This window comes from Pecten maximus, chromosome 9 (genome assembly GCF_902652985.1).
Source record: "Pecten maximus chromosome 9, xPecMax1.1, whole genome shotgun sequence".
Classification (NCBI taxonomy): domain Eukaryota; kingdom Metazoa; phylum Mollusca; class Bivalvia; order Pectinida; family Pectinidae; genus Pecten; species Pecten maximus.
In genome coordinates, this window is record NC_047023.1 from 7,327,886 (window position 1) to 7,341,601 (window position 13,716).

At 36.8% G+C, this 13,716-nt stretch overlaps 1 protein-coding gene across 1 annotated transcript; it reads right to left on the reverse strand.

Annotated features, from left to right (window-relative positions):
* Positions 1-763: 763 nt before the first annotated feature.
* Positions 764-5,018, reverse strand: LOC117334304 (hepatocyte nuclear factor 3-gamma-like). The gene has a single exon (XM_033893832.1). It carries the CDS (start codon positions 4,891-4,893, stop codon positions 4,129-4,131), a length of 765 nt encoding a protein of 254 aa, XP_033749723.1. The 5' UTR covers positions 4,894-5,018; the 3' UTR covers positions 764-4,128.
* Between the last annotated feature and the right edge of the window lie 8,698 nt (positions 5,019-13,716).

A 13,716-nucleotide genomic window follows, 5' to 3' on the forward strand; every position in this document is an offset into this window, starting at 1 on the left:
GAAGGTCTTTGAGTTCAGAGTACGACTTCATAAGAATGCGATGGACAGTTTACGAATGTGTTAATTGCTTATTTTTTTCCCAGCGAGTCGGATAATTACATCAAAAATTGTTGTAAACAATACCCTTCTTGGGTGTTTTTCTTCTCACTGGTCAGAAAAGGTCATTGCTGTTCATCGTTTATTCTACAACATTATGTATTAAGGAGATGACTTTATATGCTTGAATTATTTGGAAAGGTCGGAAATGAACATGCAAGATGGCCGTCTGTCATCAATTTTTCTTCCTGATCAGTCGAATTAAACACGCACATCAATTTTGAAAGGCTTTTTCTCTAGTTATTGCAAGGTTGTATTGTCTCATAATCTAATACAATTCTTACCTAGTAATTAATAATGTAAAATAAAAACATGCTGTTATGAATAAATTATATCATCAACATTGCACTGAATATCCTACAGAATCCAGATAGAAAATATTATTTCATGGTAAGATTTTAGATATGTTAGGAGATACAACTGCAAAGTTGATACAAATAGAGACGGCGTCTGAGACTGTTTTGGTAATTAAAAATAGAGAAGGTGCCTGAAGCTGTGTGTGACGTGTAAAATGTGTGTAATTATTTGATCTTATCTCGACTCTGAAAACGTCATATATCACAAATGGCTACTGCCTGCCTATATATCGCTGATTTATACAGACAAAACCTCGCATTTGTTTCTTTTGATACATACCATTTATTACTTCACTTGTAACATGCTGTCAGAACCTATCAAAGATAATATGTTTTGAATTGATATACAAAATGTATATAAATGTAGATGTACTAGTGTTGCCCAATGCATTATAATGATAACTATAACATGTCCTTAGATGACTGGCTATTGCGATGATGTTAAACCCCTGAAACAATACAAATTAAGCATATCTTTCTAAGATCTAATACCGGCACTTATTAGAACGTTCTCTTGTAGGATCGACACACAGTTCGGTTTTGTAAAGACTTATAGAGACTTAAAGACTTACGCAGTATTTTATGCATTTACACCGTATGTGGCTATTGTCCCTGTCAAACCTTTATATATATATGTGACCCTTTACGAATCCTAGACCCTCTGTATCAATCATTTTCCTGAAAAACATCGATGTTAAAATTGACGCATATTGCTTTGTACGGCAATCACAGCGACAGTTGATGACGAATTATAAGGAATGTTTGGATATTCCCTGGTGATAATATTCATATTCTACGATTTGCTAACATGATTGTCATGTCTTGATAGCCAACTGTATGATCAGGAAATTCAAGATGTGTACGGCTGTTTAGCATTTATTTACACGGCGTACATCCAAATATCAACCCCCATACACCTGTTGATTTTTATTTCTTCCTGGTAAAGCATTATTAACAACAAATTATATAGCCATTACACAAATTCAACGTTCAAATGATATGGATATGTAGCTTGGGAAATATCAATCATTCACTATAATGATATCGTCAAACGGCGCTGTGATTGCGGTACCAGGCAGGTTATTTCCAGTAAGCCTTCTTACACACATATCTTTTATGAAAATGTCCAATATGCGGGGTCTGTTGATAATATATAAAAAAAAGTTTGAGAGGAAGGTTCATACGGTGTAAATGCATACAATACTATAGATCTTTACGAAGCCTCCCTGTGCGATGTTCCTTCTCAACATCCGTATTGCCAGTGTACGGCTATACAAAACATTTCGAACTGCAACAAGTAACTGCTATACCTAACACTTGGACAATGTATCTTTCAATTAAAAAAATGCCAAAACAGTATTTCATATCTAATTATATCAAACCCATATAAAAGTTTCATAATTAAACGTGCGTCCGTGAGTAATAGTTAATACCTTACTACTCCAATGATATTAGAGGTTAACACGACAGGAAACTTTTAACAGGCTGTCATAATATTCACCAATGTAATCAGGTGGAATAAGACCTCGTATGCGTATAGGAGTAATACTTTACATGACAGCAAAACAGTGCTATGTGCGAAATGTGAAGCCTACAGTGGCCATCATCTATATTCTAACTTGTATAAGCTGATGGTTCTATTCTGATTAGGAAATCAAAACAATCGCAATGAAATCACCATGACTCCTAGTCAATCCCTCGTAAAATATTGTTTCTTACGTTCACCACAGGCGCCTGCTTCTTGTTATTATCAGGGGCGTAGCTTGCTATATAAAAAAAAGCCCGCGCGCTTGCACATAAAAAATCCTAGTATGAGTTATTAATAAGCCATGGTCTTGTAAAGTTAATATATCTAATATGTATTGTCGACCCGTCAAGGTCTTGAATGTAGAATCACAAAAAAATCTAAACGTAGATTAATTAAAATTAATGATAATGAAATACGCAGATAGCCATGCTGTTTTTCGAAATCCGGAAATGGAAACCTGAAGTCGTATCCGTTTATTATTATAAATCTAGGGGTTTCCGGTGTTTAGTTGTTTGGTGCGTAAATATGAAGAAAGCACAATCAACGATATATATCTAGATAGCTTCTTCAAACCTAAACCGAAAGACACGCAAAGTCAAAGCCCGACAGAAGAAATTGTCGAAAATGTTAAATCGACATCTAAAAGTGACACCTCTCAAATTATAATGACACTCACACCTTATTTAGAAGTATGGTCCCAAAATCCCAACCCAGAGGAAATGTACAATCTACGATATAGAGAAATATGGATTCCCATCAAGGTAGGCTTCATGAAAACAACGATTCGTACACTGTATTTTTCTATCTTTTTATGCCCAATTATATGAGGCGCCGTTTTTATATTCATTCATTATTTTCACATAGGCTATGCTATGCATGATTCGAATTTTACATGTGTGAAAAATGTGAAACCCTATTTTTGCTGTATGTATTCAAAAATTCGATTTTTACATATGCATAATTCGAATTTCGCATACACACAAAACGATTTTTTTATATGCAAAAATAAATATTTTTGGATATCATATGCTGGAGACAGGCCAGATGAGCTGACGGAAGTTCTGAACCGTACCGCGCAACAACTTTATCCATCGATATGCAATATATTGATTATACTATTGACACTGCCAGTCTCAACTGCGACAGCGGAGCGCTCATTTAGCGCTCTTAGGCGTATAAAGACGTATCTTAGGTCGACGACACGTCAAGACCGTCTTTCGTCCCTGGCAATGATCCATGTCCATAGAGACATGCCAATTGATGTGACTAGAGTAATGGAAGTGTTCATTGCCCAAAAGAAGAGAAAACTGGCTTTCTTCTGAACGATTTAATAAATAAAGCGTCTCAAAACATTTTGCGATAATTACATATTCTTTAAAATCACTTTCCGTAGCGTAATGGGTCCCGTCCGATCTATCCTCAAATCCTATAAGAGTTACCCAAGTTACATGTAGGTCACGGGTCAGCGTGAGATTTTGATACTTGTAAATGGAATAGAAACGGATCAAACATCAACGCATAATTATTAAGTTTTCATACAGGTAGAAAACGGACCTATTATTTTGATTTTAATAACACAAGTTTAGTACTATCAAGCATTACCGAAAATCTTTTCCAGGGGCTGATCAATTCCTTAAAACCATTTTCCGTCTGAACCCCCCACCAGGGCGCTGCCCTGGACTGCCTAGGCTTGCACATGTCTGAACCTCTATCTACGCCCCTGATTATCTATAGAAAATATTAGCAAGACACAGTGATTTGTTTCTATAAATAATAACCAGAAGTAGACGCACGTGCGTCCACGTATAGTACGTAGAATTTCCTAACTATACTCTTCATGTCTTCCCAGTATAGACAATACAAAAACATATGGCAGATTAAACTTACTACCTAAAGCTGTTTTGATTAGCTTAATCAGAAAAGGACAATTTCTCTTCTCGTGACTTCAATTTTAATATAACATATAAAGGCGTACAACTATCATACATTAAAATAACGAAATGATAATCATTAACATAATATTCAATCATAATCTACACAAAATCAAAAATAATATGTAAAATAAATTATACATAGCACAATCATACGGGTAAACCACAATAAAGGAAGGAGTTAGCAAGATAAATCAAATGCCTCTGATCGTCCATACTACCAGGCGTCCATATTATCTAACACGGGCGGATGGGAGATACGATGCTGTCCCGGAAACGTGGATTGAAAAAATGATGGACTGGAAATCTGCGGGGAGACCACACCACTTCCGCCGCCACTCCATCCTGTCTGCGCGCAGGAATGCGGCGCCTGGTTGTGATACCCAACCGGAGATGACGTCATAGGGACGTATACCATATCGTTCATGCCACCTTTCATACTGGACATCGCTGTGTCCACTTCTTTAATGCCATTTCTTGCTCGCCTTCTGGCCTGTCTGCGTCGGAAATCACCACGAGAAAAGTCCTCGATGCAAGCTGGGTGTATTGACCAGTAATGACCTTTACCGTTTTCAGAATGGCCACTCTTCACAAAACATTCGTTAAGGGAAAGGTTATGTCTAATGCTGTTCCTCCAAGCCTTTTTTGTGTTGTTGTAGAAACGAAAGTTATCCATGATGTACTGGTAAATATCACAAAGTAGCATTTTCTGCGCCGGACTGCTCAGTATCGCCATGGAAATCATAGCGATGTAGGACTGTGCAGGCTTTGCATCAGAAGTGCCTGCCATGTTTGTTTTCGCAGATTTGTCCAAAGACAGAAACACTTCCTGATTTTCCGACTCCGATCCGCTCGAGCTATTACTCATACTCGGGACAAGTGAATGGCGTAGTCCTTCGTCACTTCCGGTACTGTTATGTGCCAATCCGCAATTATTTTCCTTGCTCGTCAAGTAATCGATGGAAAACGTAGAGGAAAGCATGTATTAAGTATTCACAGTGTACTGGATAGCACAAGATGAGATAAAATATATATTCTTCGTCTCGGGTTACTGTTAAGAATTCTACACCTCGGTCGACTGGCACTGACAAAATAGCAGTTACCGAGTCCCTGCCTGAGGTGTTGAAGCAGTTGGTAGTTTTGTAAGTTCAGTTGACAACGTTAAACACGATTTATCAAAGGTCAATTTATACCGTGTATTGGTGTTAATTGGATCAATAAATTGTACCTTGTAATTGGCCAAAGGACTGCTACACTTCTGCGCGTGTCTTGTAAACACTTTGATGCTAGCACGGGGAGTGACCCGCGTAAAGCACTAATTACCCGCTAAACTGTACCTGTCGGAAAAACACCCACTTGGACTGGTCCAAGTTAACAGATCCGTATGCGATTTGAACGACGCATATTACATTCAGGTACATAAAATGGGTCGACTTAGCAAACCAATGCATTGGAAGATACTGTTAACGGATATAACATTGCTGGTAATTGGGAAACATTAGAGCATATGGAGTTGGGGGTAAATGATCAGATGATGTTTGAAATAATTAAAATGAAAATTAGAACCTTAACAGTAAATTATTCAATTCAATTGCGATGGTTGGCTATATTGAGATCAACTCACGGTCGGCGCCATCTTTGCAATTTACCTGTGTAGTACATAGTTAGTGAGTTATCACATCAACTATTATGCCATGAAAAAACATTTATAATATGTTTTCTGCTGTTGTTTGATATCTATTAAATCAGTTCAGGAACTACGGGATTCTATTCGACCTGAACGGAATGGTTTTTCTCCATCTAGTGTACCCATCGTAGTGTCAGATAGTTAAGGGGTTTCACTAAGGAATCATTACTCAGATATCAAAAGGTTTTCAATGGAACTATGGTTCATCGCTGGAGCATATAGCTCAAAACTTGTGAACCTGATTCAGGCCAGAATTGGAAAAAGCTTTAAAGCGCCATGAATTGATTACAATTTATGGATGGACGGGCACCTGTGTCACAGCCCAGAAAAAATGTAAAATTCATAAAGATTAGGGATATAACTTAGAATACAATGGTGGCAAAATTGTTTCGGAATTCAAAAGAGCTATAGACATTGGGGGAAAATACACTGTTTGGAAGGCTGACATAAGAAGATCTGAAACAGATCACAAACTTACCCAGCAACATTTAGAAACCCCTTGTTAATCAAAGTTTGGTGATATTTGATGTGCAAGAATCGGACCTTTGTGATTTTCAAGATACACAAAATCTGGCGGAAAATGAAACAGATGCAATTGTTGCTAGGCATGAGGCGGCCCTTGCGAGACTTAAAAACGAGACTAAAGAGAGAGAACATCATCATCGACTTCAGATGGACTATATAAGATATTTTTTTTATGGAAAAGATAAGGAAGCAGAATTTATCAAAGGAGGAGGTGGGTGGAGACATAAAAATCCTCTACCGGAGAAGGATGAGGGAGTTCGACCCCAAGAACATGGGGAAGGCAAGGGAACCTCAAAATGAGTCAATCTCCAGAATCCCTCAGGAGAAGTGCTCTTACGTTCTTTACCACCCGGGCGCGACCTTCTCAGTTGGATTATTAGCTGGTGTGCAAAAAGATGGAAGGCCGGTTCAGTACCAGGGATCCACTAAACTAAAAGGCAGCTGCAGAATGTAATGCAAGATGGGAAAGAGAGCTTTCAAGAGTTCGCTGATAGAATCCAGAAGTTAGTCCTTGGTAGTTACCCGACTGCGCCACAGGATTTTGTTCAACGTCTTGGGGCGGATGCGTTTCTGAGGAGTTGAACTGATAAGCGAGCAGCTAGTTCTGCTATGAACAAGGATACCCAGAATATAGACCAGGCTGTAAAGATTGTAAAGCTGGCTTCAACCAATCAGCGTCTTATCCTCTGATCAAAGAAGTCTGAGATAAGAAGGATGACCTTTGAGGATGGCTATGAATTTACTGGCTGGCATCGACACAGAAGAACTTTGGACATTATATGATCGGTCAGTGACTGAACTTGTTCGAGAGGAAGCCGAAAAGCTGAAATGCTTGTTTAACGAGTCCCAGGACATCTTCGCGAAGGAGGACCTTGATCTCGGGAGGTTCACTGGGAATATAAGGCACAGGATTGACAATGTGGATGTCAAACCTATACGTCAGCCTTTGAGGACGACACCTCGGAGTTAAGAAAAGGAAAATGAAGCCACATTAAGCAAATTTAATCAAGTCTTCATTCTCTTATAGTCCAATTTGGTCCTCCCATTGGTTATTTTCACATTAATAATTACTGGTTTATTCACTATTTTTCGATATCAATAATTGTAAGTTTTGGTATCAGAAATTCGTTTTTATATTAGAAACCAAGAATTCATTTTGATTTCTTGATATAAGAAAGTATTTGCTTGATATTAGAAAATTGATCATCTGTTATGATCTAGGTTTTTTCCTACTACTAACGTATGTACAATTGTATAATCACAAATTTAACAGGTAATGTACAGGACGTAGCGGGAAACATCCCAATTAACAACCCGTACAATACTTGAATGCATACCTATACGTACAGTGTTACACCAGCAGCCCAGATAGGCTGGAAGTAGAATACTAATAATCTTTTACATATTATATTTTCATATTTTTTTGTATTTAGACTTATACGATTTAATTCCATATTTTATCAGCCTACCACAAAATATAGTTTGATACCATTACTCTGATAATCTTCTTTATGAGTTACATATAATGTCGAACCAATAAAATGATAAAAAATAAAATTTGTAAAAGAAGAAAAAAAAAATGCATCAAATCAAGGACTTGGATATCAGATCTAATATCGTCTTATCACCAATTTTCGCGCGGTACCTATTTCCGCGCATCTGTTTTATTAACTGATATCTCGTGCCTACATTATATGTAAGATGCTGGATGCTTCACAGGGACATTTCTAGACGTTTGGCCATCGCCTGTAAACTGACACAATAATCACCGGAAGTTCGTATGGAAAAGATAAGTATTACTTATCGATTGAAAAACATGCTAAACTATGATTAATTTCATTCATGAATCAGTCTTTTTTGTTGTCTGACAAACGTACGAAAGTGTCGTATGCACCAGGTCACATCTCCTTGCCGATTTTTTCTCCTTCCACAGAACGAATGAGATATTCCTATGTCGATAAATACTGTCTGTTTGCAGTGATAATGCATGTAATGGAATGTAAACATGACAGAGCAATGACATTCCAATTTTTACCATGTTTGAACAGAATAAAATGAGAAATAAATTATCATCGATCTAAACCGATGTGAGTCTACGCCAAATTATAATAAGTCTTAGTATTAAGAAAATAAATTCAATTGAAATAATATTTAAAAAAAAAAATGAAAATGGCTGTTGACAAAATATTGAGAGATCGATAAATAGATTGAAATTTCAAAAAACACATCCGTGCAGGACACGGGCAATTTTCTCTTTAGAGGAACCGAGTTATCTTTCTTTCAACACTAAATCAAAATAAACCCATCATAACTTTCGAATGAAAAAACGTTGAATACAGTTTCACGTTGCTATTTTTTGTTTCCCTCAGTAGATTGTGCACCTATGTATCTATAATAGTCATCCATAATTTTGAGTTCGGATTCGCGTCTTCATATTAAGTGCGCAAAAATCTGTTGAGTTTAAACAAAAGGATTGGACATGAGTTATCGCCCTTTCAAAGTATACAACATTTAATTTAAGGGGGAGATACAGACAGGGGGCAGGGGAAATAAAGTTAAATCGATTACTAGTACTGAATTTAATAACATTTTGAACACATTGAAAATATAGCCATTCTATTCATCAGATAACTGAGGAGGACACATTGAAAAATATAGCCATTCTATTCATCAGATAACCGAGGAGAACCTCAGAGAATGACATTGAGAGTCACATTAAAATATCTGGAGACATTATCAAATATCTGGCATTCCTTCCAGCATTTCGATCGCGATTGCCTTTTTCCGCGGTATCACCAGTTTGTCCAGTTGTATATAGGTTACCATCGATATCAGATTTGTCGCGAACTAGATGAGTGTATTCACCAATAGCCTTGGCTTGCTTCCTCACAGGGTACAGGTTGCGTCGTACGTTTTCAATTTCAGCAGGAAACAGATCATTTATGCTTTACGAAGAACCACGTTGCTTGTAAGCCTGATTCAGAACGTACTCCAAATCCATGTGATAAAGAAAACGTGCAACCATTGGACCTGGTTTACCATTTCTTGATAGACCAAATTATAAAGCGGTGTACGTTTCCGCAATCAACGCGGAAGTCGACACCAAGTTCAGCACGTACAAAATGTCGTAAAAGCGATTCCGTATACTCATATTTCTGATCACCATGCAGTTCATTAAATAGGAGATTGTTCTTCATCGAACGACAACGAATATCTTGAATTTCTTCGTTCATGACATCATTTCCTTTGTCATACTTTCAATATTATTCCTCAATGAATATACTCGGTTTCAGTGTCCTTCTTAATAACAGAGGTTTTAATAACTTTACTTTCGCTACTCACAGAATCATACTTGTCACTAAGGTATTTTATGCTCTCCTCTTTGTGACGAGACTGTGAACCAATATCATGAATCTTTTTTGTTCAACTCAACGTTCGTCACTTAAACATTGCCCAACTCGTGTTTCAACTTATTCATTGCAATAGATGAGGCGGGCAATGCATACTGTACTTTGTCAACTTTATTGTTCAAACGGGTATCCATTTTAGAGGTTAGATCTAACATTGCATCAAGTTTTCGGTCAGTTGTGGAGTTACTAAAATCTTTACAGTATAACACATCGTGGGCTTCTCAAACAACTTCAGATGTAGGTTTGGTCAGAACTGTATATTACTTATATCAGACTATCACATCTAACGATGACCAAAACAACACAGGTAACACTTATACAGGTAAGGCGAGAATCCATCAGAGCGTAGAGCGAGTCCAAACAAAGAAACTGGTTTATTATGCGACATATATAATAGGTACGACTGTATCAAACCAGTGTTCATTGCACATGGAATTTCAGCATAAATCTTAATTTCACTGACACCTGTCCGTTGAGACGAAGTTTCCCCAGTAAACCGCTCATTCTGGATGTCTTGAACGATGATTAAATCTTGAAAACATCGTAGCACTTTACATCGTCTGGTTGTATCGACACCATCTTGAAATTCTTGTTGATGTTATTGTATGCATGTATGTTTGTACAGACAGCAGTTGTGGCTCAAACTATACGGGCTAAGTTAAATGTGTGCGAGATAAGTAAGTTTTAAGGTAATGTCCTCAATTTTTGTGGTTGAAATGTAGTTTATATTTTGAGTTACATAGCCTCTGTTTATTTTATTACTGTGTTACTGGAGAATCTCTGATCTTCATTACTTGAGAAATCTCGTAGATTGTGTTTGGTTTTTTTTCCGTCTAATTAGACATGTGTTACCGACACTGTTGAACTTTTTAAGAGAAATTTGAAATAAGCATAGAATAGAAACCAAATGACAATTACTTTGAACTAACTTCTGAGTCTATATCGCCCGATAATTTTTTTTTCTCCACAAAATCAAGAAAAATAATAAAGTAATTATAGCATTAAATAAGCAGACTACGTCCTCGGTCAATATCTTTTCCTTGGTTGATATAACCATGTATCGACATAATTAAAATGCTATATTTGTATAATATATCTCTTTTTTTTCTCTCGATTTGATTTTAATCTAAAACTTTTGATTTCTATAGATTGGCCAGTTAACTTATCAGGTAAAGTTGATTGATTTTTAATTGAAGATGTTTGTTCATATATGAGTCTAATAAAACATATCAGTTACCAAAGAGGAGGCGGGTTGATAATACCTTGACTGAGTGGTCAGAGATATCAGAAAAGGGTATTAAAAGTGGACAAGATAAAGGAGATGAAAGCTTTGTTACAGTCTAGTGCAGCTCAACAAGAATCGCCCAGTGAGCAGTTGATTTTATGGAATCTTGATCGATTGGTAAAGGTGGCGAGGAGATGCAACCTTGAAGAGACAGACATTTATGAGGAATTATCTAGACAGGCTAATCGCTATCAAGGAACGATATATATTGCATCATTATTGGGCGACAGTTTTTATGGTGGGATGTACTTACCAAAGCATCGACTAAGTGTTTAAGAGAGAGAAAGATTGAGACGGTAGAAGCATAGTTGTGCAAGATCGAGGTTAATATTGGGGCATGTGTAGAGAGCTCAAAGAACACTGTTATGTCACTTATAAATAATTTGTATCCGTCTGTTTCCGTTAGGTGTTAAGACTATGGGTAATAACTCCTTTCAAGGCCAAGCTTTGGTGCCACAGTTCCAGAGTGCATACCAACATATAATGCAACCTCAAACCGACCCGTGTAAAGGTCAAGAGGGGAGTACAGATCATTTGGTAGGGATACCCAAGGGAACAGAGGGGCTCATGTTGGTTTTGTGGTTCAGTAGACCCCATGTAAAGGATAAAGGCAGCAATTGTGAAATAAAAAACAGTATTTAAAATAAACTTTTTATCCATGGTAAATGGGGGCTTGGTTTAAATCATAATTGTTTTGGTGGCGACAGGACAGGTGATCTAGCAGGTTAAGTGACGCTGGATACTAGATCTTAAATGATGGAACAGTACTTGTACTGAATGATACTTATGGAAAGACTCTGCATGGAGCAAAAGGCAAGACCAATATGTGTGTTGTCAAAAGATGTGAAGATTGCCTTCTTTGTCCGGTCAATATTTGCAAGATTATGTTAATGGGGCAAAGAAACTAGGAGGTATTCTTTCATCAGGGTTTCTCTTCAGGATTGTTTCAGATGGAGGGCTTGTTCTTGACCAGGCAGTGTCATATTCCGTGATATATGAGAGACTTCGAACATTTTTGACGAATTTTGGAATATATAAAGGTGAAACTCAACACAGTTTCATGTCAGGCTGTGTGATCACAATGGCATTGTCTGGTTCAGTTAGCAATGTGGGACAGATGATAAGGCACATAGGATGGCTTAGGGAGGAGTGTGCTCAAAACTATAGTCGATTACCGGTACTCAAGGAGTCTACATTTGTCGCCAATAAGTTAGCAAGCTATGTGGATCAGTCGAAAGCTATAGGGGATTATTTTCGAGAGGATGCTATAAGAAAGCATTTTGAATGTAGTTATGATTAAGAACTTGAGTAGGTATGTTGTGAGACGAGGATAATCAAAGACAGTGTTAATGTTTTGTTATAACCAGATACATATTATTTAGCTTAATGTTGGTTTTAAGCAGTATCAAGGGGTACATATTTCCGACACCATACGTTTTAACAATTCAGCTAGGCTAACGGTCAATGTCTTCAAAATTATAACAATATAAAGTATATCTCCTCTAGGACATCTGCCCTGTAGGTAGGGCGTAAGAATTGTACCTGCTGCCACCATTGCATGATCGTTAGAGGCGACTGAATTGATCTTTTCTCTTCTTTCTTATCAACTTTCTTCTTCCTAATGTCGAGCAATTTCAATGAATCATTTGTTGTGACTTTGGAATGGCTGCTAGCTGAGTAGTTACTGGATACAAAATCAAACAAAATTGGAGACAATGTAAGTGATTATGTAACTATTTATTACTTTATTTGCCGTTGATAAAAGGTAAGTGCATTTTTGTTGTAGTGCATTTTTGTTGTGAAAATATTGTGTACTAGACTAGAGTATGAATTCATTATTTATTGATGTGTATGTGTATGGATGGATTTATGATGCTCGTTATTCTGATTTTGTTTATTTTAAATCCAAAGAAGAAACAACTTATTTATTTCAAACATTTTCATTGAAAGGAGAATAAACTGACTTGTTGTTTTCATGAAATCGGTTTCAAATGCAAACAACATGTTTTCATACAAAATCAGCATAGCAGTGTGACTACCTCCTCGTGGTGAGCATTGGGCAACAGGGTCATTGGTGATGCTTATGTCTCTGCTTCAAATTAACTTGATATTGTACTGCACGTTTGTAGCTTATGATAGCTTCACTTTAGCTTTGCACATTTCCATTTCTGTTAATATTTTGATTTTAATTGATTCATTAAAAACTTGTTTAAACTGTTACTATTAATACATGGTAAATCTGTATACTTGTAGTACTTAATTAATAAAGTGTCATGCAATTATGTATAATCCCTATTTACAAAATATATTTGGAAACCAAAAATAATTGAATTTAGTCTATGGCGTCAATGCTTTGTTGACATATCCACATTTGTTTCAGAAAATGGATTCCACTAGAAAAGCAACGGAAGATGTAAAGAGAGTCGCCCTTCAGTTGACTGGCATGATAACTGTCATTGGGGATGTATCAACTGAAAATGTGAAAACTCTCAGAGCATTGAATGCTGAAATTAGTAACTCCATCAAAGTTATTTAAGATGAAACCACCTAAATGCAAGAGAAAAATGAGAAGAAAAAAAAAGCAATGCGAATTGATCTGGCAAACAGCAAAAAAGAAAATTAGAGATCCAAAGATATCTCAAATACTTTAAGGAAAGTGAAAAGAAGTTGAAATTGAAATTGGATGAAAGTGAGCAAGCCATGTCTTCTTTCATGGAGGACTCTTTTGCCACGAGCACTCCAACACATTCTCCAGCAATTGTGCCTATATTCCACAATCCTAAAGTCCTAGCAAGTCATTTCTTCCCACAGCTCGAGAAAATAATTTCCATAATTCCAAAAGGACTACCATCACTGATAGTTGGTGAATTCAACATTGATATGTCAAGTACTTTGTCA